Genomic DNA, 27,878 nt, shown 5'->3' with positions numbered 1-27,878 from the left:
GGAGAGGAGTAATGAATAGTGACTCTGTGCTTACTTCTTGGCTTTGGTTGCCCATTGTAGAAGATAAACACTGCAGACAATGGTATTGTTTTTTCTGGATGATGACAATGGGACGCTTAGGCAGTTGAGTCCTGGTGGCTGCTACTAGGATTATTGTGTTATTTTTACTAAAATAATTTGTGTGTGTGTTATGTTGGTGTCAGTGGTGAACAAATGCATGTATTAGTACAGATTGAGCATCCCTAATCTGAGATGCTTGGGGCCAGAAGTGTTTTGGATTTTATATTGGAACATCTTTATTTACATATACTTTACATATAGAATGAGATAGCTTGGAGATGGGATCTAAATTCTAATCACAGAATTCATTTATGTTTCATACAAACCTTATGGATATAACTGTGAGATTAATGTTATACAGTATTAGTTATAATTTTGCACATTTGGAAGAGACCACCAGAGCTATCTAGTGTCATGCATAAATATACAATCAAGCAAAGTTTGTATACAATGAACTATCAGAAAACAAAGGTGTCAATATCTCCATCATAATTTTGGATTTTAAGTATTTGTGATTTTGGAATCCTGGTTAAGAGATAATCAACTTGAAGAGGAGTTGGATCTAAGCATTTTGCCATGTGACATGATAACAGAACTTTTTGAAGGAGGCCACTAGTATATGTTGTATTTCACTACATAATAGTCACACAGCCCTTTCCAAGAGGTATTAAGCGATTTAATATGAGAGACCTATGGGAATCTTGCTTGGCTGGTAGCAAAAGGTGGCCCCATAGGCCTCATCCGCTGGCATGCACAGCCTGGCACATGTCAACAAGTCAGAGTGATCTGACTTGCAAGAAGCAAGAAGATCTAACCAGTCCATACTTCAGGAAATAAAGCCCAGTTGCTCACTGGTGGGAAGGATAGTAGAGGCAAAGATGAGGTACTTTGGCCACATAATGAGAAAACAGGAAAGCTTAGAGAAGACAATGATGCTGGGGGAAATGGAAGGAAAAAGGAAGAGGGGCTGAACAAGGGCAAGATGGTTGGATGGTATCCTTGAAGTGACTGGCTTGACTCAGAAGGAGCTGGGGGTGGTGACAGCCGACAGGGAGCTCTGGCGTGGGCTGGTCCATGAGGTCACAAAGAGTCGGAAGCAACTGAACAAATAAAAAACAACAACAACCCAAGTCCTATGGAAAGCAGCAGTGTAGTTCCTTTCTTTAAAAATACGGATTTTTTAAAATATCTTGAATATTGGATAACTATGGAGAGAAAGGGATTATTACGGAAACAAGTGTTAAATACCCCACATGGAATCATACGAGGGGTATTTTTTTAAGTAAGGTCCGTTTTGTTGTAGACACTAGTAGTTCGTGCGCATACTGCAACGAGCGCGTGCGTTGTGTACCAGCATGCCTCGGGAACAACTGTGCTCAGTTTCCACTCTGTAGCTAACTTGTACGGTTCTGTTCTGTGCTTTAAAAATGTTTAAGACTATCAACTCACCAGCCGCATGTGAGATTCGCTCAGTGATACAGTTTTTGTCAGCAAGGAGCCTGCCTGCTGCAGAAATTCATCGACAGATTTGTGAAGTGTACGATGATACTGTTATGAGTAAAAGCAAAGTGCGTAAGTGGGTACGACAGTTCAAAGATGACCATGACACCGTCCATGATGAGGACCGCTCCGGTCGCCCTTCTTTGATTACAGTGAACTCTTGGTTATCGGAGCAGGCGGCAAGTTTTTATGAAGAGGGTATTTTAAAATTGGTTCAGAGGTATGATATGTGTTTGAACAAACTTGGCAACTATGTCAAAAAATAGAGTGAAGTATGTACTTTCTGAAAATAAATTTACTTTTTTGATATAAACTTTTGTTGTGTACTTATGTTCAAACGGACCTTACTTAAAAATACCCCTTGTATATGCAAATAAGGCATACACACACACACACACACACTAGCCACCCCCTGCCACTCGTTGCTGAGGCCCAGTCTGTGTATATGTGTTTTGTGTATGTATATATGTGTACTAGCAGTCCCCTGCCATGCGTTGCTGTGGCCCAGTCTGGTGATCTGGGAAATAAAGTAAGTGTTGGTTTCTAATATATGTAATGTCTTGATGCTTGTAGGTAAACAGTATTTCTTGCTGTTTTTTTGCCAGTGTTGATGTGGACATTGTCTGGTTTGCCTACTCTGGAACATGCAACATATCATTGTCCTTCTTTAGGGGTCCCTTTCAAATCTATGATACTGCATCTGTCATAAACATATGTGTGTGTGTGTGAATGGCTGGACGGCCCTTTGTCAGGAGGGCTTTGATTATGTTTTCTTGCCCTGGTGAAGGAAGTTGGACTGGATGGCCTTAAGAGCCGCCGCAAACTAGCTTCCTGCGGGAGCAAACCTTGCCAGCACGTCCCTGACGTCATGAGACTGCACCTCTCTCCCCGCCCCTTTCTCCGCCCCTTTCTCCGTGCCAGAGTGGTTTTTTCTTTGCTAGGGCAGCATTGCCAACATATTCTCTCAGTTGAATTCTGCCAACTGAGAGAGTACGCTGGCAATGCTGCCCTAGCAAAAGAAAAACCACTCTGGCACGGAGAAAGAGGCTGAGAAAGGGGCGGGGTGAGAGGCGGAGTCTCATGACGTCAGGGACGTGCTGGCAAGGTTTGCTCCCGCAGGAGGCTAGTTTGCGACGGGTCTTAGACAGCATTTCTCAACCTGGAAAGTCAAGACCTGGAAGCGGGGGTCACCAAGGGGGTGTCAGAAGGGTCACCAAAGACTACCAGAAAACGCAGTATTTTCTGTTGGTCAGGGGGGTTCTGTGTGGGATGTTTGGCCCAATTCCATCGTTGGTGCAGTTCAGAATGCTCCTTGATTGTAGGTGAACTATAAATCCCAGTAACTACAACTCCCAAATGTCAAGGTCTATTTCCCACAAACTCTATCTGTGTTTATATTTGGGCATATGGAATATTCGTGCCAAGTTTGGTCCAGATCCATCATTGTTTGAGTCCACAGTGCTCTCTGGATGTAGGTGAACTACAACTCCCAAACTCAAGGCCAATGCCCACCAAACCCTTCTAGTGTTTTCATGGGAGTCCTTTGTGCCATGTTTGGTTCAATTCCATCGTTGATGGAGTTCAGAATGCTTTTTGATTATAGGTGAACTATACATCCCAACAACTACAACTCCCAAATAACAAAACCATAATTTTTGAGTGATGGTCACTCCTTGTGTTGTGAGACATTTTGTTGCCAAATTTGGTGTGATTTCGTTCATTGGTTCTTTTGTTTTGAAGGCACTCATTATGCACAGAGCATTTATATATATATAGATATGTGTGTTTGCGTATATATATATATATGTGGTTTTGCGCATGCATTGTAATGTATTTTTATTTTTTGACTTTTTAAATCTCTTCCGCTGTGTTTTTCAGTGTTTTTATGAGCGATGGTCACTCGTTGGCCTGATAGGTGTATTGTGTCCAAATTTGGTGTCAATTCGCCCAATGGTTTTTGTGTTATGTTAATCCCACAAACGAACATTACATATATGTGTGTGTGTGTCTTTCCCCCCCCCCACCCTTTTTCGTGATGTCTGTAAATAACAACAAATAACAGGAAGTACTGCATGTTTGGCTCATCATGCTTATCTAGAACATTTCTTTGCAGTCATTTCTATTTGCCCCCTTGTTCAACAGCTTTTAAGCATCTTGCCTTGGAAACTGTAAGTGTTGTTCTGACAGTACAAATGCAGGCAGTGCCATTTCAGCTTATTGTGGCTCATTAGCCCTCAGCTGTTCTGTTCTTCCATCTGTTTTCACCCATGCAGAATCTAGGTGGGACCAATGGGCCTCCCTCTTCTTCATCCTCCCAATTTCTGCATGGCTAAACAGGATCGAATCTTGATTTGAAAGCAGAGATGAATTAAGGCCAGTATTTTGGTTGGCTGTCAACCTGACTTCCTGTGAGCAAAAGACGCTGAGACCATATAATGTCTGTAGGCTTTGGGTAGCTGTCAGCCTAATGTAGACGGAAGGTGGATTTGGAGAGAGAGCTCATCTATCCAAGAGCTCACGATTGGCTTCTTATTACAGCATTCCCCTCCGAGACAGCCTCTGCATGCTCATTCACCTACCCCGCCTCTCCCGCTTTTTCTCCTGCTTCATTACTGATTCACAGCGAGAGGCGGCAGCAGCAGCCTAGGCATGCTTGTCACGAATCGGGGTTTGCAATGAGCTCATCCTTTTTCTCTTTGCTGTTTTACAACTGGCCTGGGCTTTTTGCTCTTCCTGCCATTTCTGCCTGCTCTTCCATATGATCACGGGCAAGCTGGGCCATCGCCGCTTTTTCTCTGCATCATCTCTGCCATTTTCTCATGTTTTCAGGCATTTTTAGATCTGTGTTTACAGCCGTCTTTGGAATACCAGCTCCTTCTGTACTTCTCAGGAAAGATGTTTTCTCTTTTTTTGAGGCCATCCATGATAGTCCCTGGTTTAGGTAATACATGTGTAGGCGTTTAGGAGACCTGCAGCTGGTTCCCATAACGCCACAGTGCAGAATTGGCTTAAGGGGCAGAGCTTCTCATTCTGGATACTTGCTGTTTTTTGCTGATGGAAGAAGGGGTGCCTTGCCCAACCCCAGCTCCAAAGCTTGCACCACCCATCAAGAAGTCTCAGGATATACATGATGAGAGAAGCAAGCTTGTGAATGAGTATGCCTGTCGAGTGCTGGAACTTCTAGGGATGGGCCATCGCCTATTTGTACCTCGGCTTCTTGCGGTGAGATTATTTTTTTTCTAGAAATGTATGTGCAGCAAATAAATCACCTTTCTTCTGCTGTGTCTCCAAGAGTCCAATGTATGTGGTGGTTGCTCAAGGATTTTCTTATTTTAGACAGTGCTTTTAGGAAGCAATTACGCCTGGCTGCTTTTCTTCGAGATATCAGGCAGGACAGACTGCCTCAGACACTCTTCCACTCCTCTGTTAGCCAAGGGTGTTCTTGTCTCTGTAAATGTTTATTTTTATATAGCATATCAAAAATCTGATAGGTAAAATTAAATGCAAATTGCAAATGCATCCCAAATGGAACAATTCAATATTGTGAAAAATTGATAAAATTAAAAAAAATACCCTACCTGTGTACTAAGGTAAAAATTACAGTTTCTTTGGTGTTGTTATGTAATAATAATGTAGATTTGTGTTTGACTATAGGATTGAAAGGAGGTAAACAACATAAAGTCTCTTATGTGAATTTGTTAAAAGATGTTCTTCTATTTCTATATAGCTTCTAGTTTGATGAGTATGGAGTTCTTCTGTATACAGACTGATAAAACAGGTTGAACTAAACCAAACTTACCCTTAAAACTCTTTTTGTGTATCTCTACATCAGTGTTTCTCAACCTGGGGGTCGGGACCCCTGAGGGGGTCGCGAAGGGGTGTTAGAGGGGTCGCCAAAGACCATCAGAAAACACAGTATTTTCTGATGGTCATGGGGATTCCATGTTGGAAGTTTGAACCAATTCTCTCGTTGGTGGGGTTCAGAATATTCTTTGATTGTAGTGAACTATAAATCCCAGCAACTACAACTCACAAAAGTCAAGGTCTATTTTCCCCAGGCCCCACCAGTGTTCACATTTGCGCATATTGAGTATTTGTGCCAAGTTTGGTCCAGATCCACCACTGCATGAGTCCACAGTGCTCTCTGGATATAGGTGAACTACAACTCCCAAACTCAAGGTCAATGCCCACCAAACCCTTCCAGTGTTTTCCATTAGTCATGGGAGTTCTGGGTGGCAAATTAGGTTCAAATCCATCGCTGGTGGAGTTCAAAATGCTCTTTGATTGTAGGTGAACTATAAATACCAGAAACTACAACTGCCAAATGACAAAATCAATCCTCCCCCAACTCCACTAGCATTTACATATGGGTACATTGGGTATTTGTGCCCAGTTTGGTCCAGTGAATGAAAATACATCTTGCATATCTGATATTTACATTATGACTTATAACAGTAGTAAAATGACTGTTATGAAGTAGCAACAAAAACAATGTTATGGTTGGGGGTCACCACAACATGAGGGACTGGATTAAGGGGTCGCGGCATTAGGAAGGTTGAGAACCACTGCTCTACATTGTAATTTGTAGCATCACAAGTATTCTAGCTTCAGCTTACTTAAAAGACTGACCAAATACTATCCAATTATTTCCTTTAAAATTTTTTAAAAATGTCAGTCCTGACCATCTGACATTAGCTTCTGAAAATATCTAAGAATCTGTTCAGTTACTAGCTTTTTTTCTTCAAATAGATGCTGGTTGAAAGGGGGAGTATTTCATTAACTGTAGATTTATTTTTTATAAATATATATATATGTCAGTATATATTTAGCAAGCCAAATATTATCGTCTATGAGCTGTGTTTGACATTTTCTTGTTTATTTCAGCAGTGTTCCCTCAACAGATTAACTGTTTAATTTACATCACAAATGTAGAAGTTGGTAATATTTTTGTACTTAGTGCATTATGACAGCCTTGCAAATCTGATAAAAGAATCTCCATAATCCTTATAAAGAGATACAAACAGATTATTTCAGATTGATGTGTTGTGCTCAGGCCTGAGGCAGGATTTCATGGTGTGCAAGGCAGGCTAGAAGTTGCAGCACTCAGGAGAGCTCCAAGTGAGCAACTTGTTCTAACAAGTTTTAAGACTTAGCTGAAGGCTTTGTTTCTCCAGTTTTGAACATCTACAACAGTGGTTCTCAACCTGTGGGTTCCCAGATGTTTTGGCCTTCAACTTCCAGAAATCCTTACAGCTGGTAAACTGGCTGGGATTTCTGGAAGTTGTAGGCCAAAATACCTGGGAACCCACAGGTTGCGAACCACTGTACAAGATCCCTTCATTTTTTGGTCTGGATCTTGTAATTTTCTCTCCTGTGCTTGGCATATTGGTTCATCTGCTGCATGGATTGTGGAACCTATGGAAACATGTGTAGTGGCAAGGCTATCAATGTTGTTCCCGACTCATGGGTCTCAAGCTTGGAGGATCTCTGGCATCTTGAGTCTGGACACCTCTGGAATCTTGAGTTTGAGTTATTCTTTCATTTCGAAGTAGTTCTCTCGCAACCTTTGAGGCTACATCCAGGTCTTTGTTTTCCTCTGGAATCATGACATAACCTTTGTCTGGTTCAATGCTCATTTTCTGAGAGTAGTCAGAATTTTGGAGGCTCACTAGAAAGCATGAAGGGACAGCTTTCTTGGCTGCTTTTTGCTCCCGGCCTCTCATATTTAGATATATCAAAGGTAAATGATGATTCCATTTATCTTCTGTAACAGTTGAAAGACCTATCCTTCATTCATTTTTCTCAAATTTACTAATACACCTTTGCTTGTACTAGTAAATTCTATTAATATCTTTATGGGGGGGGGGGGGGAAATCTGCTTTCTTATCTGTTATTGCCCAACTATTTTTAGTAGATTATCCAATAAGATCAAGGGTGTTAAACCAAGCAGGTTGACACATAGTTTGAGCCAATAGTTAATTATATGGAACCTATCTGGCCCTATTCACAGAGCTGGACACACACTAGACTTGGTTTTGTGCCAGGGATTGGGAGGAAGGCGGTGGTGTGGAGGAGCTGACCATCGCTCCATTGCCATGGACAGACCATCACCTGATCAGGTTTAGGCTAACTGCACCCCCCAACCTCTGCTGGGATGGAGGATCTATTAAAATGGTCTGTCCCAGATCCGGATGGATTCCTGACAGCTCTTGGGGAATTCCCCACCACCTTAGTAGGTGGTCCTGTTGATGATCTGGTCACTCTCTGTAATGGGGAGATGACTAGGGCAATAGACACGATTGCTCTGGAACGTCCCCTCTCGAGTAGCTGAGTTAAACCATCTCCATGGTTCAGTGAGGAGTTGGCAGCAATAAAGCAAGAGAAGAGGAGATTTGAACGCATGTGGCATTCAAATCTTAGCGAGTCAAATTGACAATAGCAGCTGCACAGAAATCCTTCTTTACAGCCAATATTGCATCCGCAAATAACTGTCTGGCGGAAGTGTTTCAAGTAGTCAGAGGGCTGTTACATCCTATCTCCCAAGACAAGAACCCTGACAACTCGGCAGCTTGCTGTGAAGCATTTGCTTGGTTCTTTGGGGACAAAGTTGCTTTGATCCACTCTGACCTTGATGCCATGTTAATGGCAGTCTCTGGGGATGCAGCACGAGCACCTCCTTATCCGGTTTTGATGGATTCATTTCAATTGGTGCAGCTTGGGGATGTGGACAAGATACTTGGAGAGGTGAGAGCAACCACATGCATCCTAGACCCCTTCCCATCCTGGCGGATAAAGGAAGACAGAAGGGGTTTGGCAGAGTGGGTGAAGGTGGTGGTTAATGCCTCCTTACAGGGAGGAAACATTCCAGCCAGCTTAAAACAAGCTGTAATAAAACCACTGTTGAAAAAACCATCACTGGACCCCATTCAATTCGTCAACTTTCGGCTGGTTTCCAATCTCCCCTTTTGGGCAAAGTCTTGGAATGTGTGGTGGCCTTGAAACTGTGTTCTTTGAAGGCACGGATTATCTAGATCCGGTGCAGTCTGGCTTTAGGCTGGGACAAGGAACTGAAACAGCCTTGGTTGCCTTAGTGGATGATCTATGCCAGGAACTGGACAGGGGGAGTGTGTCCCTGTTGGTTCTGCTGGTCCTCTCATTGGCCTTTGATACCGTAGATCACGGTATCCTTCTGGGACGCCTCACGGGAATGGGCCTTGGAGGTACTGTTCTGCAGTGACTTCGGTCCTTCCTAAAGGGCTGCTTCCAGAAGGTTAGGAGACACCTGCTTGGCTGCACAGCCATTGTCCTGTGGGGTCCCACAGGTCTCAATACCATCTTCCATGTTGTTTAACATCTACATGAGGCCATTGTTGTGTCAGCTCCACTGGTTACCCGTCTGCTACTGAGCACAGTTCAAAGTGCTGGCTTTTGTCTATAAAGTCCTAAACAGTTTCGGCCCAGTTTACCTGTCTGAACACACCTCCCTCTATGAACCATCTCAGAGATTAAGATCTTCTGGGGAAGCCCTGTCTTCAGTCCCACCTCCTTCACAGGCGTGAATGGTAGGGACTAGCGATAGGGCCTTTTCAGTGGTGGCCCCTTGGCTCTGGAACTCCCCCCTCAGTAACATTAGATCAGCACTCTCCCTCTTGACCTTCAGGAAAAAAAAGTAAAGACATTTTTGGCCAGTAAAATAATGCAGTACAAGAAATGAATAAGACATAAATGCAATTGATAATAGGAATGGCTTTGGGTTACAATTCCGGATTTTGTGATTTTAATGCTATATTAAAATATTTTTAATTCTATATTTTAATTTTAAATGTCTGTTTATATTCTATGTTTAATATGATTTTAAGGGTAATCTATAGTTATATGTTATTGCTTTTGGTTTATTTTGCTTTAGTTTCGTACATATATTGGCATTGAATCTTGCCATTACTTGTACACCGCTTTGAGTCCCCTCAGGGTGGGAAAAGCGGTATATAATAAAGTGAGCAAACACATTATAAAGTTATATATTTTAAAAAGCCTACAAAAAAACCTATCATGACAACACAAAAAATAAAATACACCAACACTGAGACATATTCACTTTGCATATATACTAAAACAAGCCTACTGGCCTCTCACTCTCTGTCTCCTGGTTTCTTAATTCTAATTAGTCTACTCCCTTTAAGAAATATTATATAGTTACGCTTCTACATTTAATAGCATACTAGAAATTCCACAGATAATGACTCCCTCCCTCCAAAATTGTTGGAACGTATTATTTAGTAAATCCCAAATCCTTCTCAATTGTTCTAATCAACCTGTCCATTTCAGTTAGTTCACAAATATTCATTAGATGTTATCAAAAACTCTAATCTTCAATCTTTAGGAAATAGCCCATCCAGAATGTCCTCCTCTTCACTTCCTTTCAATGTATATCAATGCCCAGCCTACTTGAGAAACCACATCTTCTCCTATCAGCCCTCACAACTCCTGAGATCATCAGGAGAGGCCCTTCTCTCAGTCCCACTACTGTCACAAGTACTGTTGGTGGGAAAAAGAGAGAGGTCCTTCTTGGTGGTGGCCCCACGGTTCTGGAACTCCCTCCCCAAAGAGGTGCATTCAGCCCCCTCATTATTGGTCGTTCACTCCCAGGTTAAAATCTTTGTATGGAAGCAGGCCTTCCCCAACAAATCATAGTAAGCAGGCTATCTGTCTCAGGCAAGGCTCACATGATCAAAGATTTGGAGCTTTGAGACTTTTAGTACAATATTTCTAGGACAACTTCAATGGCCTGAGGCCAGGGATTTTAATCATAATGATAATGATAAATGTTGCTATTTTTATGCTTATTTTACATAGTTTATGTAATGTGTTTATACAATGTGTTGTTTATTGTTTGTTTATTTGTTTGGGTTGGGTTGGGTTGGGGGATGATAGAATCATAGAATCATAGAATCAAAGAGTTGGAAGAGATCTCATAGGCCATCCAGTCCAACCCTCTGCCAAGAAGCAGGAATATTGCATTCAAATCACCCCTGACAGATGGCCATCCAGCCTCTGTTTAAAAGCTTCCAAAGAAGGAGCCTCCACCACACTCTGGGGCAGAGAGTTCCACTGCTGAACGGCTCTCACAGTCAGGAAGTTCTTCCTCATGTTCAGATGGAATATCCTTTCTTTTAGTTTGAAGCCTTTGTTTCGTGTTTTTGTATTGTTCACTGCTTTGAGAAAAGTGGGAGAAAAATAAATAATGTTTCCACAATAATTCATCGTTAGAATATCCCAGTCATGAATTTGCCATCTTTCAAAGTTATCCACTGCTTTTCTATGCATTTTTTCAGTTTCACCCCAAGCCAGATCTGTTGGGAAATCTTATCAATATTCTTGTCGAAGACTTTATTTAAAGCTTCCAGAAGGATTTTCTCCAACTTTGCTACCTGCTTCTGAATTCTGAATTCCCATTTCACCAAGTTCTGGTTTGTCTGAATTAGCTCCCCAGTCAGATTTGTCAAAAATATATGCATTTCTTTGATTCCCGCTGCTAATTCTTTTCTCAGAAATCTCAATTCACCCAGCATTTGGATTAACCCAATTAAATCTGATTCTGACCAGGCTACATTGTTCTTATTTTGAATTAATTTATTGTGTCTACACACCAGATGGCAGTAGAGTACATTTTCTTTCTTCGGTTATTTTTTTTCTTGTTGTTGCTAAGTTACACCTAAATCCTCTAGAAACTGAGAGCTGTACCCCAAGAAGTTCAAATATTTACTTTTGGGATCTTTGTCATGGGAAATTTCTTTTGTTTTGGCTTCAAAGACAAACAGTACTGTAACCCTTTGATGAGTATGTATACTTAATTACTTAGGCGATCCCTCGCTGGCCAAGTAGGATAGTCTTCCAGGATCAGTATTCTGGTGGGTCCATAGGTGGCTGTGGAGCCCTATTTTTGACCTGCATGTTCTCCCGCAGTGAGGGCATTGGTTTCCAGGTGGAAGGCGGTCTCGGTCGGGGTTGGCTTGATGCGCCTTCCTCCTGGCACGTTTCTCTCTTTTACCCTCCATTTGTGCCTCTTCAAATTCTGCAGCACTGCTGGTCACAGCTGACCTCCAACTGGAGCACTCAAGGGTTAGGGCTTCCCAATTCTCAGTGTCTATGCCAGAGTTTTAAAGGTTGGCTTTGAGCCCATTTTTAAATATCTTTTCCTGTCCTCCAACATTCTGTTTTCCGTTCTTGAGTTCGGAGTAGAGCATCTGTTTTGGGAGATGGTGGTCAGGCATCCGGACAACGTGACCGGTCCAACGGAGTTGATTGCGGAGGACTATCACTTCAGTGCTGGTGGTCCTTGCTTTTTCCAGCACGCTGAGGTTTGTCCACCTGTCTTCCCAAGAGATTTGCAGGATTTTCGGGGGGAACGCTGATGGAATCGTTCCAGGAGTTGCATGTGACGTCTGTAGACTGTCCATGTTTCACAGGCATATAGCAGGGTTGGGAGGACAATAGCGACCGTACCTTGTCAAGTCGGATTTGGCCATGGTGATCCATGCCTTAGTTATCTCTAGATTAGACTATTGCAATGCTCTCTACGTGGGGCTGCCCTTGAAGACGGCCCTGAAACTCCAACGGGTCCAAAGGGCGGCAGCCAGACTATTAACTGGAGCAAATTACAGAGAGCGGTCAATCCTCCTGTTTAAGGAGCTCCACTGGCTGCCGTTTATTTACCAGGCCCAATTCAAGGTGCAGGTCTTGACCTACAAAGCCCTGAACGGTTTAGGACCCTCCTACCTGCACGACCGTATTTCCATCTACAAACCCACACGATCCCTTCGATCTTCCAGAGAGGCCCTTCTTTCACTCCCACCTGCATCGCAAGTGCGACTTGCGGGGACGAGAGAGAGGGCCTTCTCTGCGATGGCCCCCCAGCTCTGGAACTCGCTTCCCAGTGACATTAGACAAGCCCCCACACTGACAATCTTCAGGAGGGATTTGAAAACCTGGTTATTCCAATGTGTCTTCAGTGATTGAATGTAAGATTCTCCCTGACCACACTTTGCACAAAATGTCCTTAGACACACTTTATTTTATGGGTTCTGCAATGAAACATTTCCTCATTCCTGGAGCCTCCTCCTTATAAGTTACACTGCCCTATCTCCCATTTTGTATAATTTTATCCATGCATTTGGCCCTGCCTAGTGAAATGTCCTGTGTTTTTAATGCTTGATTTTATATTGTTGTGTTGTATATTATTTTGATTTTGCATTTTATGTATTTTGCTTGTTTTATTGTGTTTGTGTTATAGCTTGTATTGTATTGATGGGCATGGCCTCATGTAAACCGCACCGAGTCCCCCAGGGGGAGATGGAGCGGGGTATAAATAAAGCATTATATTATTATTATTATTATTATTATTATTATTATTATTATTATTTATAAACAAGCAACTTTGTATCCCTACGGATGTCCCGGTCCTCAAACACTCTCTGCTTCATTCGGAAAAATGCTGCACACGCAGAGCTCAGTCGGTGTTGTATTTCGGTGTCGATGTTGACTTAGGTGGAGAGGTGGCTGCCAACGTAGTGGAAATGGTCAACATTTTCTAATGTTACACCATTAAGCTGTATCTCTGGCATTGGAAAGGGATTGGCTGGTGTCTGCTGGAAGAGCACTTTGGTTTTCTTGATGTTCAATGTCAGGACGAGCTACTCATATGCTTCTGCGAAGGTGTTTAGAGTGGCTTGTAGATCTGAATGAAATTTCTTTTGTTTTGGCTTCAAAGACAAACAGTACTTTAACCCTTTTATGAGTATGCGTACTATTAGCTGTAAAAATCAGTCTATCCCACGGGATTTATTCGATACAACATTTCTTAACAGTGTGCTTTCACCTAACACACAGGTTTTGCTAAATCATTGCATTCAATTTTGAACTTACCAGAAAATAGATGAATTCAGAGATTTGGCCCACCTTTATGTTGCCTTCCCCTTGTTGGTTTGCATTTGTCTTTTGAGCGTTCATTTCACCGTTCTGAATAATTGGGTGTCATCTGCAAATATATCTCCCCAACTCCGAATAAATTTGAAGCACCACAATAACATTAGTCCTAATACATGGGAAGGATGGGACTACATCCTTCTTCAACTTTAGCACCTTAATTTGACCTGTAATGCTGTAATTCAGGTTTATGGAAAATGTGACCTCTGTAGAACATATAGCCACAAGACGATTTTTAGTCCTTCCATGAGGGAAAAAAAAAGGCTAAAGGTGCTCTGCCATTGTCAGTCTCAACATGTTGCAATATTACCATATTTTCGGTCTTCCTAGACCATTTAAGATTGTTCTAACTGGGAAGAAAATAAGAAATCAACCTACTTAAAAATGTCCTCTCCTGGGGCTAAAATAACCAGGAAGCCAGAAAATTGCAAACATGGCAAAACAAGGCAAAATTGCCTCTTATTTGCACCAGGATGCAAGGAAAACAATAAATATACAGGATATATATATATATATATATATATATATATATATAGCATCTCCCACTGTACCTCAAATTCCACACTATATATTATAAATAAATAAATGTATGTCATGTTCGTTTGTGGGATTAACCGAACTCAGAAACCACTGGACGAATTGACACCAAATTTGAACACAAGACAACTAAATAAATCTACAATAATAATACCTATATATCTATCATAATAATATCTATAAGTCATATATATATATATATATATATATATATAAACACAATAATATCTACATGTCTATACTAATATCTATAGTTCTATAATAATAATATCATAATAATAATAATAATAATATTATAATAATAGTCACGAAGAGTCGGAAACGACTGAACGAATGAACAACAAAAAATAATAATATCCATATGTCTATAATTATAATTTCTGTCTGTCAATAATATTTATACATATATAATTATAATACCTATATGCCTATAATATCTATGTCTATAATAATAATATCTATATACACGTATAATATATATATGCCTATAATAATACCTGTAGGTCTATAATAATATCCATACATCTGTTGCCAGTTTTTGCTCGAAAGATATTTAGCCCTGTGCTCCTTCTATTTTTAATCAATTTTATATTAATTTATGCAATGTTTTTGATATAAAATAAATAAATAACATCTATAATAATAATAATAATAATAATAATAATAATAATACCTAAAACTCCCCTGACATTAAGTCCAGTCATGTCTGACTCTGGGGTGTGGTGCTCGTCTCCATTTCTAAGCCGAAGAGCCAGCGTTGTCCATAGACACCTCCAAGGTCATGTGGCCGGCATGACTGAATGGAGCCTTTAATAATATTTGTGTCTATAATAATATCTATATGCCTATAATAATATCTATACATCTGTAATAATAACAATAATAATAATACCTATATAATATTTTTGAACTGGGTTATATGGCAGTATGGACTCAGGTAACCCAGGGCCCTTCCACACATCCATATAACCCTTTGGCTTCAAGGAGACTGAAATGGACCTATATTAGGTTGACACTTTGCCACTTCAGTTGTGTAGAAACCAGCTCTTCCTCTTTTCTTTGTTTCCCATTCTCTACAATGGGCCACAGCAACGTGTGGCCGGGTCAGCTAGTGTATGTGTGCGTGTGCGTGTGTGTGTGTGTGTATTCACATTGTGAAAGATATTCATCAGTATCTTTCACAATGGGGTAACACGATATATATATATATATATATATATATATATATATATATATATATATATAGTGTTACCCCATTGTGAAAGATACTGATGAATTTTACTTCTGAGTTTTCATATATACATTTACCAAATGATCCTATTGGCTTGTTTTGGAAGGTAGAGCATAAAGATATCAGAATTAGTAATCTGTCAGTCCAATCTAGAGCAACGAAAGAGAGCTTTAGCAAAGTCAGGCAGTCCAAGGTCCTCACAAAGATGATAAATCAAGAAGTCCACCTGGGACAATCCAAGAGAATAAACTGGCAAAACCAAGGTCAGGTCACACAGAGAACATGAACCAGAGATAAAAAGCAGAATTGTTGTCTTCATGCAACTCAGTTATCAGCAATAATAATTTATAGCCTGGTATCATCCCACTGCTGTTTGCTAATAGCCAAGTATTCTTCTATATATATAAAAATGCTCTGTGCGTAATGAGTACCTTAAAAACAAAAGAACCAATGAACAAAATCACACCAAATTTGGCAACAAAATGTCTCACAATACAAGGAGTGACCATCACTCAAAAATTATGATTTTATCATTTGGGAGTTGTAGTTGCTGGGATTTATAGTTCACCTATAATCAAAGAGCATTCTGAACTCCACCAACGATGGAATTGAACCAAACATGGCACACAGGACTCCCCTGACCAACAGAAAACACTAGAAGGGTTTGGTGGGCATTGACCTTGAGTTTTGGAGTTGTAGTTCACCTACATCTAGAGGGCACTGTGGACTCAAACAATGATGGATCTGGACCAAACTTGGCATGAATACTCAATATGCCCAAATATGAGCACAGATGGAGTTTGGGGGAAATAGACGTTGACATTTGTGAGCTGTAGTTACTGGGATTTATAGTTCACTGACAATCAGAGCATTCTGAACCCCACCAACGACAGAATTGGGGCAAACTTCCCACACAGAACTCCCATGACCATCAGAAGATACTTAAGGCCATCCAGTCCAACTCCCTTCACCAGGGCAAGAAAACATAATCAAAGCCCTCCTGACAAAGAGCCATCCAGCCATAGATATAGATAGGTATATATGATTCACACACAGAGAGATATAGTATCATAGATTTGAAAGGGACCCCTAAAGGACAATTCTGTGTTGCATGTTCCAGAGGAAGCAAAGCAGACCATCTCCACATCAACTCTGACAAAGAAACAGCAAGAAATACTGTTTAACCATGATCATCAAGACATTACATATATTAGAAACCAACACTTTCCTGTTACTTTATTTTCCAGCTCACGGGACTGGGCCACAGCAACGCGTGGCAGGGGATGGCTAGTTTTTTATAAAAATATTGGGATCTTCTGAGGCCCTCCCATTTTTCCTGTGTTTATCTGGTAGATGCTAGGAACTGCAACTTTCAGACTCAGCAGGTGGCATCTGCTCTTCCTCTTCACTGTCTGAGTCCTGAGAGCAGGGGATAAGATCTAGCTACGTGTTTGCTGACACTCTCGGAAAACAGATTGCCTAAAGGAATACAGTACCTTACGCTTGTGATATTTTTGACCAGTTGAGTTATTCGTTTTTCTCTGCCCCATATCTAACCATATACTGTATATAGAAAAATGAAAGTGTGAGTGTAACTATGTATTTGTTGGTTTTTACTAGCATTGAATTCTTGCAGGAGTTGTAAGCCTCCTTGTGTCTTCTCAGGTGAGAAAGGCAGGGTAAAAATGAAGTTAATAAATAGTAAATAAATTCGTTTGTAACACAAAGGCTCTTACATAGTGTGATGGATTTGGACTAAATGAAACACATATACCCTTCATGAGCCAACAAAAATACTGGTGGGGTTAGGTGAGAGACTGGTAAAGGATGTTGGGAGTTATAGTGCAGCCATATCTAGAAAGCCTTGTGAATCCCACTCACAGTGGATCTGGATCAAACTTGGTACACATATCTTTCATGATTCAACTTAAAACACTGGCAGGTGGAGATGATGGGAGTTCAAGCCTGACCATGTCTTGGGCTAATGGGTGTTGCAGCCCATCAGCTGTACAATTTTATAAAAGATCCCATTATATTGGTATGCATTTTCTAATGGACCCATTCATAAATTGACAAAGAAAACAATGGGTATTTCTAATACATAACATTACAAAATGCCAGGAAACCTCTCTCCCTGGCACCCCATCTGCAGTTTACTTTACAAATTAATTTGAGAGAAGAGAAAGAGGAAATTTCTGGATCTTGGGAAGTATTCCTTTTCTATAGTCTTTTATTAGCTACTAGAATTGAGCACCTTTAATCCAATAGTTGCTATTGACTACATCAAAATGCTGCATTTTAGCTTTTTATCATTGCTTTTGTGAGAGTGAAAAGAAGAAGAAAATCTGCCCCAGTGTTTCCATGAATACTATCTATTGTTGGATTAGATCAGAGATGTGATGGGCACCTAGGGTTGCAGGAAGTCAAGATGTCCAGGCACTGACTTTTATATTGATTTCACAGAACTCTGGATATTTTCTTTAAGTTGTGTTTCAATTTCATTGGTTTTATATTGTAAACGGCTTAGCTATTTTTATGATGTCTAGAAATAATTTACATAAATAAATACTAAATGAAAAACTTAGACTATAACAGCTCCCGTTGTTGTCTAAGTACCTAATTCAAGTTCTGTATTATGTTTCATTGCAGACATCCAAGGAGGACCTTCTACAAGCTGACTTTGAAGGAGCTTTGAAGTTTTTTAGGGTACAGCTACCCAAGAGATACAGGGCTGAAGAGAATGCAAGAAGACTTATGGAACAGGCCTGCAATATAAAGGTAAGCCTGAAAATAAGGAAAAATTATACTGAAGAAAGACAGTTGGAGAATTCAGACCAAGAAAAACATAGGGAAGTTTTTATTAGTTTTGTCTCTCTGACAAATGTATTTAAATCTCAAATGTTTCCCATATCCATTGCTCCAATGTGCTTAGAATAACAAATCTATTTTGTTATGCCTGGCTCTAGAAGATAATCTTATGGTTTTGAGTCGATTCATGGTTGAAAATGTCTGAATAAAAGTGTCTGTCAAGATACAGCTAGGCAGGCCCGTAGCCAGGATTTCGTTTTGGGGGGGGGGGGGGTGTGAATTTTTTTCAGGGGGGATCGGGGGGGGGGGGGCTGAGTCTGAGTGAAAGAGGGTCTAGCCTAACAAACCTTTTGTATCGTTACCCCAATACCCCCATGCATATGGGATATATTGAGTATGGTGATCAGATCATGATATGGATAAACATAACAGTTTAAATAATGCACCAGTAAGGCCTTTTCGCGAACCACCATGAGAACTTCGGGGGGGGGGGGGGGCGCTGAAGCCCCCCTCCCCCCCCCCCCCCCCCCAGCTACATGCCTGCAGCCAGGATTCTGCTGGAAGTGGGAGCTTCATGGTCTGACTGCATTCTAGTGGTCTTAATAGACTACAGTAGATGGGGGAAACACTTAATATCTTAGTATGTTTCTTAGGTTAAGTGAAATTGTTGTTTTATCCACGATAATATAATGACAGTAATGATAGAAATTGTTGTGCATAGAGTAAAAAAAGAACTTTAAATTCCCCAAATTTTTAAGAATAGAGCTATAACTAAGGACTAAGGACCTTATCACATGCAGCCTTACCATCGTTGTGATTTGCTAATCTCCGTGATGAATCAGGGCAGCATTGGGGTGACTGCGAGGCAATGCCGGCACCCCAGCTGGCAGCTGATACTTCCCCATCCGACATGGAAAAGCGTCACCGTGTGGCTGGTGCCTGGAACACTCTGTTGTTCCTGACAGCTTTTGTGTTGGCCACAAAAGCCTCCTGCCACACTGCTGCCCTAGTTCACCCATGGAGCCCCACTAGAACTCGCTCTATGTTGTATGATGGGCAGCGTGGGGCTCCATGGGTGAACTGGGACAGAAGTGTCTTAGGACAGCTATTTTGCCTCATGTGATAAGGCTGTAAGAACAACAAGCTTATCACAAAAAGAACTGTTGTGGTTTTATATGTAGTTACCTGTTTATGATATCAGTAAGTCGGGTTCAGAAATCTTACAAAGAGCAGTCCATTAATGTACCATACTCTACCAGTCATATAGAGAAGTGGGTGTGTTTCTCTGTGCGCCTTCAAATTCAGATTCAGAGCAGCATAATAGCAGATTTATTTATTTATTGTGTCAGAAGCGAATTGAGGGTTCACTTGTAATGTTGGCATTATACTAAATGTCCTTCAACTAGAAGCTGGACACTTGGAGTGCCTTTGGTGTTGCTATAAAAAGGTCCTCCATTGTTCATGTGGCAGGGCTCAGACTGCATTGTCATAGGTGGTCTTTGGTTTGCTGTTCTTCACACTCGCATGTCGTGGACTCCACTTTGTGGCCCGATCTCTTAAAGTTTGCTCAGCATCTCATGGTGCCAGAGTACAGTCTGTTCAGCGTCTTCCAAGTCGCCCAGAAATTCGCATCTCTGTTCTTCAACAGTACAAGTATTGTATTGCTATTCAGACACAACGTGAATACTTAAAATTATAAATGAAGATGGAATTTGTGACTCTAATTAAGTCATTACTATAACATTTAATGTATATAAATATAAATGTATTTTCATAGCCTTCTGATAATTAAGTTTAACTGTTAAAGGATGTTTACATTTTTAGGATAACGTGTATGTGTGTGTCTGTATGGTGTTGATCACCAAACTGCATTGAAACCTTGTCCCAGAGTGGATCTGTGTTTTCAATGCAAGTAGCCCCTCCACTAATTCAGATTCTGACTATCATGTGCATTGTTGCTGTGGCAAATTCTTCACCACTTGGCCTACCTTTTGGTGATATACCACTCAATGCTTAGATAAGCGAAGACACACGGACAACTTCTAGGATCATACTCAAATCTCACCCAAAGCTTGGGAGAACTTGTCTTGTTGGGTCCAGGTTTGACTTTATGAGATTTAAGATCACCAGATACCAGAGAAGAGATCATATTGGTGGTCACATTGCTTCAAGCACCTTCTTTACATCACTAGGCCACATCAATTGAAGCTAATTTTGTAAAATCAAGATTGATGTAACATTGGATGCTCACAGCCTCTCATACTGCACCGGGACTGTGGCGCAGCTGGCTGGGAGTCAGTTGCATTAAGATCACTACTGACCGAAGGGTCATGAGTTCGAAGCTAGCCCGAGTTGGAGTGAGCTTCTGAACAATTTGTGTAGCTTGTTGTCGACCTTTGCAGCCCAAAAGACAGTTGCATCTGTCAAGTAGAAAATTAAGGTACCACTTATGTGGGGAGGCTAATTTAACTAATTTACGAGGCTATAAAAATCTCCAGCAAGCATGCAAAGAATGAGGAAATACTTCATCAAGTGTCACAAATGGACAGTGAAGCAACAGCTCCCCTGGTGGCCAGAATACTGGCTGCCGTTCATTTACCAGACCCAATTCAAGGTGCAGGTTCTTACCTACAAAGCCCTAAACAGTTTGGGACCCGCCTACCTGCGTGACCGCATTTCTGTGTATGAACCCACACGATCTCTCCGATCATCTGGAGAGGCCCTGCTTGCGCTCCCACCTCTGTCGCAGGTGTGACTGGTGGGGACGAGGGCCTTCTCGGTGGTGGCCCCTCGTCTCTGGAATTCACTCCCTAAGGACATTAGGTATGCCCCAACTTTGGCAGTCTTTAGGAGGAGTCTGAAAACGTGGTTATTCCAATGTGCCTTCCCAGAATAAGAAACTCCCAGCAATCTGTCCTTAAATGCACTTTATTAATGACCTAGGATTGTTTTTGCACACCCACCACTTCCCGAAAATTGACCCTAATCATATTTTACCTGCCATGTCCAGCATATTTTAAAATTTTAGTTATTACATTTGGCCCAGCCATAAGTTTTTAAAATGTCGTCGTGCTATTGTTAATGTTTATTGTTTATTTGCTGTTATGAGTTTTATTTACTGCTTGTACTATTGTTGTTTTTGCTTTGTTATTGCTGTGTTGTGGGCTCGGCCTCATGTAAGCCACACTGAGTTTCTTGGGGAGATGGTAGCGGGGTACAAATAAAGTATTATTATTATTACTAGCTGCCCCCCTGCCACGCGTTGCTGTGGCCCAGTCTGGTGATCTGCAATATAAAGTAATGAGAAAGTGTTGGTTTCTAATATATGTAATTTCTTTATGCTTGTGGGTAAACAGTATTTCTTGCTGGTTTTTTTGTCAGTGTTGATGTGGAGATTGTCTGGTTTGCCTACTCTGGAACATGCAACATATAATTGTCCTTCTTTAGGGGTTCCTTTCACATCTATGATACTATATCTCTCTGTGTGTGAATCATATCTATCTATACCTATGAATGGATGGCTCTGTTGGGAGGGCTTTGATTATATTTTCTTGCCCTGGTGAAGGGAGTAGGACTGGATGTGGGTCATGGGGGTTCTGTGTAGGAAGTTTGCCCCAATTCTGTCATTGGTGGGATTAATAATGCTGATTGTAGGTGAAACATAAATCCCAGTAACTAAAACTCGCAAATGTCAAGGTCTATTTCCCCCAAACTCCATCTGTGTTCATATTTCGGCGTATTGAGTGTTTGTGCCAAGTTTGGTCCAGATCCATCATTGTTTGAGTCTACAGTGCTCTCTGGATGTAGGTGAACTATAACTCCCAAGCTCAGGGTAAATGCCCACCAAACACTTCCAGTATTTTCTGTTGGTCATGGGAGTTCTGTGTGCAAAGTTTGGTTCAATTCCATCGTTGATGGAGTTCAGAATGCTCTTTGATTGTTGGTGAACTATAAATCCCAGCAACTACAACTCCCAAATGACAAAATCATAATTTTTGAGTGCTGGTCACTCCTTGTGTTGTTAGACGTTTTGTTGCCAAATTTGGTGTGATTTCGTTCATTGGTTCTTTTGTTTTTAAGGTACTCATTATGCACAGAGCATTTATATATATATAGATTATACCCTCATGAAAAAGCTGGATTGTTAAATAGCCTCTGAGTGTCTGTCTGTATATGTTGTGTGTCTATGGCATTGAATGTTTGCCATGTATATGTACATTGTAATCCGCCTTGAGTCCCCTGCGGGGTGAGAAGAGCGGAATATAAATACTGTAAGTAAATAAAAAAATACTGGAGATATTTACAGATTATGGGTCTGGGAAAAGAATTCAGTCTGTTGCAAGATAGACCTTTTGCATAACTCCATTCTTCTAGCCAGAGAAAGGATATTTATTTGAAGACTAGCTGAAATGGCTTAGTGTTTTTGCCTCAGCCCAAAGAGCAAGGTATCTGTCTCTAGTGCTTCCTTTGCTGTGTTCTGATATAACCCAAACAAAAACATAAAATACATGAAAGTACAGGAAGAGGAAGTAGTAATGGGTGTGTAATCAGAAAATCGGAAGTGTGTGAACTTGGGACATCGCTTTTTCTTCTTGCCTTCAAGACATGTGGTGTTTGCGTTCTGTCTGGAAACTACCCCGTAGTCATAGCTGTCAGAACTCTTGTAATGTGCTTAAATTACAACAACAGGTTTTCTTGCTAATTACTTTTTTTTCTTACTTGGCATCGTGCTTCTGCAAGATAATTAGTATTTTGCTAATTCACTTTAAAAACTTAATCTATGTGGCAGTGCAGTTATCTTATAATATTAGAAATGCAATGTGTTTTTCAAGTCCAAGCAATCCAATTGCCTATTGGCAATTAACCTGCAACAATACTGGTGGCTTTAATAAGAACACTTTGAAGTAATTAGATTATGGTGTGATCTTTATGACCTGGATATAAACAAACGACATATGCAGAGAATTAGGGCTTGCTATTTCCTTCAGAAATAAAGATCCGCATACAAAGATCCGCATAGTCAAAGCCATGGTATTCCCTGTAGTAACCTACGGATGTGAGAGCTGGGCCTTAGGGAAGGCTGAGCAAAGGAAGATAGATGCTTTTGAACGGTGGTGTTGGAAGAAAGTTCTGAGAGTGCCTTGGACTGCGAGAAGATCCAACCAGTCCATCCTCCAGGAAATAAAGCCCAACTGCTCACTGGAGGGAAGGATACTAGAGACAAAGTTGAAGTACTTTGGCCACATCATGAGACAGCAAAGCCTAGAGAAGACAATTATGCTGGGGAAAGTAGAAGGTAAAAGGAAGAGGGGCCGACCAAGGGCAAGATGGATGGATGGCATCCTTTAAGTGACTGGACTGACCTTGAAGGAGATGGGGGTGGTGACGGCCAACAGGGAGCTTTGGCGTAGGCTGGTCCATGAGGTCACAAAGAGTCGGAGACGACTAAACGAATGAACAACAAAATTTCCTTCAGAACCACTTCCATTATTGAAGAAAAGCTTATTAAGAATATTGTTTGGTATTGCAACCATTTTTTGGTTCCTGTTTATGAGATTTGAACACTATGATTCTACCATGAATGGCTACAGAGAGCATGGGGGATTTCAGGGGACCCTAAGCACTATCTAAGCTACCTCCATCTAATGCAAGGATCCTCAAACTTTTTAAACAGAGGGCCAGGTCACAGTCCCTCAAACTGTTGGAGGGCCAGATTATAATTTGAAAAAAAACAAAAACAAAACACGAATGAATGAATTTCTATGCACACTATTTGAAGTGCAAAACCACTTAAAAACAATACAATAATTAAAATGAAGAACAATTTTAACAAATATAAACTTATTAGTATTCCAGTGGGAAATGTGGACCTGCTTTTGGCTGATGAAATAGGATTGTTGTTGTTGTTGTTGTTGTTGTTGTGTGCTTTCAAGTCGTTTCAGACTTAGGTTGACCCTGAGCGAGGGCTGGGTAAATGATCTTGGAGGGCCACATCTGGCCCCCGGGTCTTAGTTTGAGGACCCCTGATCTAATGTATTGTGTGCCATCTCAAGATGGACAACAGAAGTGAATTCAACATTAAATGGCCACAGTTTTTTTTCTAGACACAGTATGGATTATAGAGATTTGGCCAGCATCTGGAGAAGATGTTTCTCCAAATACTTGCTAAGTTAGATGCCTATTCTTCGTGACATTTGCAGTCCAGTCCCTTCCACGTTTGGGATTGGATAGCACTTTGCAGAAATAGTTCCTCCCCCCCCCCCCCCAAATATCCCACTAAATTGTGACTGTATCATATGGGAGTTCAAAGGAGTTGGCTGCCAGTTCCTTCAAATCCCTGCTAAGTTACAGCTGCTTTATGGATTGCTCACTGTCCTGGTTGCATACAATGCACAAAAGGGGATCCCACTGTTCTTGGCAATCATTGGTTAGAAAGAACAGCAGAGATTCTTCTTACATGGGAAAGGGGAGCAGTATAGTTTTGGAAAGAGGGTCAGGAGGGAACCTCTCTGGGCCAGATTTCATTCACTGTACAGAGGTTTAGACATTGGCTATATGATACAGGACTGAATGCTGTAACAATTAAGACCGAATACATGTAAGATTGAAAGAGAAATCATGCAGAAAACAGCCATGACAGTATAAACCAGGGGTCCTCAAACTAAGGCCCGAGGGCCGGATACGGACCTCCAAAGTCATTTACCCGACCCTCGCTCAGGGTCAACTTAAATCTGAAATTGACAACAACAACAACAACAACAAGCAGTCCCACATTTCCCATCGAAATACTAATAAGTTTATGTTTGTTACAATTGTTCTTCATTTTAATTATTATAGTGTTTTTTCACTACAAATAAGATATGTGCAGTGTGCATAGGAATTCATTCATGTTTTTTTTCAAATCATAATCCAGCCCTCCAACAGTTTAAGGGGCTGGCCCTCTGTTTAAAAAGTTTGAGGACCCCTGGTGTAAACTATAGTCAGAGGCGGCCCTAGGTAATTTTCAACGGTAAGCAAACAGTATTTTGCCCCCCCCCCCCCCAACCAATCACTGATATATATGTTTTCTGTTTGTCGTGGGAGTTCTGTGTGCCATATTTGGTTCAATTCCATCATTCGTAGAGTTCAGAATGCTTTTTGATTGTAGGTGAACTATACATTCCAGTAACTACAACTCGCATATGTCAAGGTCTGTTTTCCCCCAAGAGCGCCTCAAGAGCGCCCCTGGGCAAAATCAACTATACTGCAAATGCTTACTTTGCGTAATGGGTTGAGCCACCCTTGACTATAGTTTGAAACATACTGCTTCTGTTTCTCTATTCTGTTCAATATTTAATCAGATACTTATTCCTCCAGACTACTTGTGCAAAAGGTCATGCAAGTCATATTGGAATACATTGTGTGAATGTTTAATCTTGAGAATTATGGCAAGACTCCACTTTAAGGTCATCCGGGGAGGCCAGGGCGGTATACAAATACAGTAAATAAATAAATAATAAATAACTCTAAAAATGTAAAAACCTTAAGAACTGATCTTAAGGTATTTGGCCTTTTGTGAACAGTGTCAGTGTAAAACAAACAAAATGCAAACAAGTCACAGATCAAATGTAAATTAAGTGGGCAAACATCAAGAGTTACATTTATGTCACATGTGAGGATTTTTTAGCTCAGCCCAGATGGCAAAAAATCCCGCAAATATGAATAAGAGTGTAGTCAAAGAAAATTACTATCTATAGTCTCATTTGTTATGTTAGCAGTTGCCAAGCAACAAGCTTGATACCAGAGCTAAAGCAACAAATATTTAATAGTTTTTCTGAGAAAAAAATGTATAGTTGAGCTGGTATTATTTGCTGGCAAAGGAGAGAAGCATAGTAATGAAGCAAAGTAGGCATATTCAGAAAGCATGCTGATAAAATTTATAATTAGACTTGCTATGGCAATTCTAATTAGAATGATAATATGTAGTTTTGATTCTGATAGAGCAGTAAAATGATGCCTTGGTGTTTCTTACAAATTGTTGGTTAGGCTCCCTTTATTGTCCTCTGACCTTATAGAATTCATGGGAAAAACATAGTCTATGTCCACACTGTGTAAGACATGTTTTTGGAGTTTCTGGAATCTTCCAAAACTGACATCCAATAAATAGACTAACTGTGAGGGAAGGCTGAGCGAAGGAAGATAGATGCTTTTGAACTGTGGTGTTGGAGGAAAGTGCTGAGAGTGCCTTGGACAGCGAGAAGATCCAACCAGTCCATACTTCAGGAAATAAAACATGACTGCTTATTGGAGGGAAGAATAGTAAAGGTCAAGATGAAGTACTTTGGCCACATCATGAGAAGAAAGGAAAGCTTAGAGAAGAGAATGATGGTGGGGAAAATGGAAGGAAAAAGGAAGAGGGGCCGACCAAGGGCAAGATGGATGGATGGTATCCTTGAAGTGACTGGATTGACTTTGAAGTAGCTGGGGGTGGTGACGACCGACAGGGAGCTCTGGCGTGGGCTGGTCCATGAAGTCACGAAGAGTTGGAAACGACTGAACGAATGAACAACAACATGAGGGTCTTTAAATGGTGAGGGCAGGAGGAGTACTAATTGGTCATGTCTGAGGGTGTTATCTGACAAGTCTGTCTGGCAAGCCAGTTGACTAACAGTTTGATATAAGTTGTCACGCTATGAAGATGGCTACAAGTCTTACAAATTGCACCAAAGAGGAACAGCTTTCTGTCAACACGCTTTTGATTGGCAGTTGGTATGCTGGGAGCACAAATTCATCTCCGCATGAGCACTCAGTATAGGGATAAAGTTGTATTTCATAGAGTTGCCTATAAATTGATTGGAATGTTCAAAATGGCCATACTAGTGTGACAGATGCAGAGCACTTTGGACATCTAGCTACAGCCATGACCACAAAATGAAACAAGAACCATGGAACGGATTCACAGGAAAGCTGAATATGTAGGATCTGCTTATACTCTAATTCATGTCAGCCTTAAGTTCAGTCAACTGTATGCCAGGTGGGTGCCTAAGAAACTTACAGAGGAGAATAAGCGCGAGTGCTTACATGTTTGTTCCCAACACTTGGCCCATTATCGTGATGAAAGTGACAATTAAAACTTGTGCGCCAGTTGCGCCCGTACCTTGGGAAGTCTGATCTGGCCACAGTGGTCCACGCTCTCGTTACATCCCGAATAGATTACTGCAACGCACTCTACATGGGGTTGCGTTTGAAGACTGTTCGGAAACTTCAATTAGTCCAGCGGGCGGCAGCTAGATTACTCACCGGAGCATCATACAGGGAGCATACCACCCCTCTGTTATGTCAGCTCCACTGGCTGCTGATCCAATTCCGAGCACAATTCAAAGTGCTGGTTTTGACCTACAAAACCCTATATGGTTCCCGCCCAGCGTATCTGTCCGAACGCTTCTCCTTCTACGTCCCGCCTCGGAGTTTAAGATCTTCTGGGGAGGCACTGCTCTCGGCCCCACCTCTATCACAAGTGAGATTGGTGGGGACGAGGAGCAGGGCCTTCTCGGTGGTGGCCCCTCACCTGTGGAACTCACTCCCGGGGGAAATTAGGTCATTGACATCCCTCCTCTCCTTTAGAAGGAAATTAAAAACATGGATGTGGGACCAGGCCTTCGGGTAATCTGGGGGATAGATAAGGGACAAGCGACGACTAGAATTGATGGATTGGACAATGTGGAATTTGAATTTACGGACTATGAGCTGGTAAACGTTGAGCACTAGATTGTTTTTAGGG

At 41.2% G+C, this 27,878-nt stretch overlaps 1 protein-coding gene across 3 annotated transcripts in view; it reads left to right on the top strand.

Moving 5' to 3' along the window:
- Positions 1-27,878, top strand: part of RABGAP1L (RAB GTPase activating protein 1 like) — a 194,454-nt gene that overhangs the window by 118,414 nt on the left and 48,162 nt on the right. For 2 of the 3 annotated variants that reach the window (XM_060774403.2, XM_067467658.1), the window contains exon 18: positions 17,960-18,088. In XM_060774403.2, coding sequence (XP_060630386.2) covers positions 17,960-18,088 — 129 coding nt within the window. Of the gene's footprint in view, positions 1-4,148; positions 4,783-17,959; positions 18,089-27,878 lie in introns of those variants that run through there. The other variant, XM_060774399.2, reaches the window with a different exon arrangement.

Source organism: Anolis sagrei, chromosome 4, assembly GCF_037176765.1.
Source record: "Anolis sagrei isolate rAnoSag1 chromosome 4, rAnoSag1.mat, whole genome shotgun sequence".
Taxonomy (NCBI): domain Eukaryota; kingdom Metazoa; phylum Chordata; class Lepidosauria; order Squamata; family Dactyloidae; genus Anolis; species Anolis sagrei.
The sequence above is the reverse complement of the archived record's forward strand: the minus strand, read 5'-3'. Positions and strand labels throughout refer to the sequence as shown.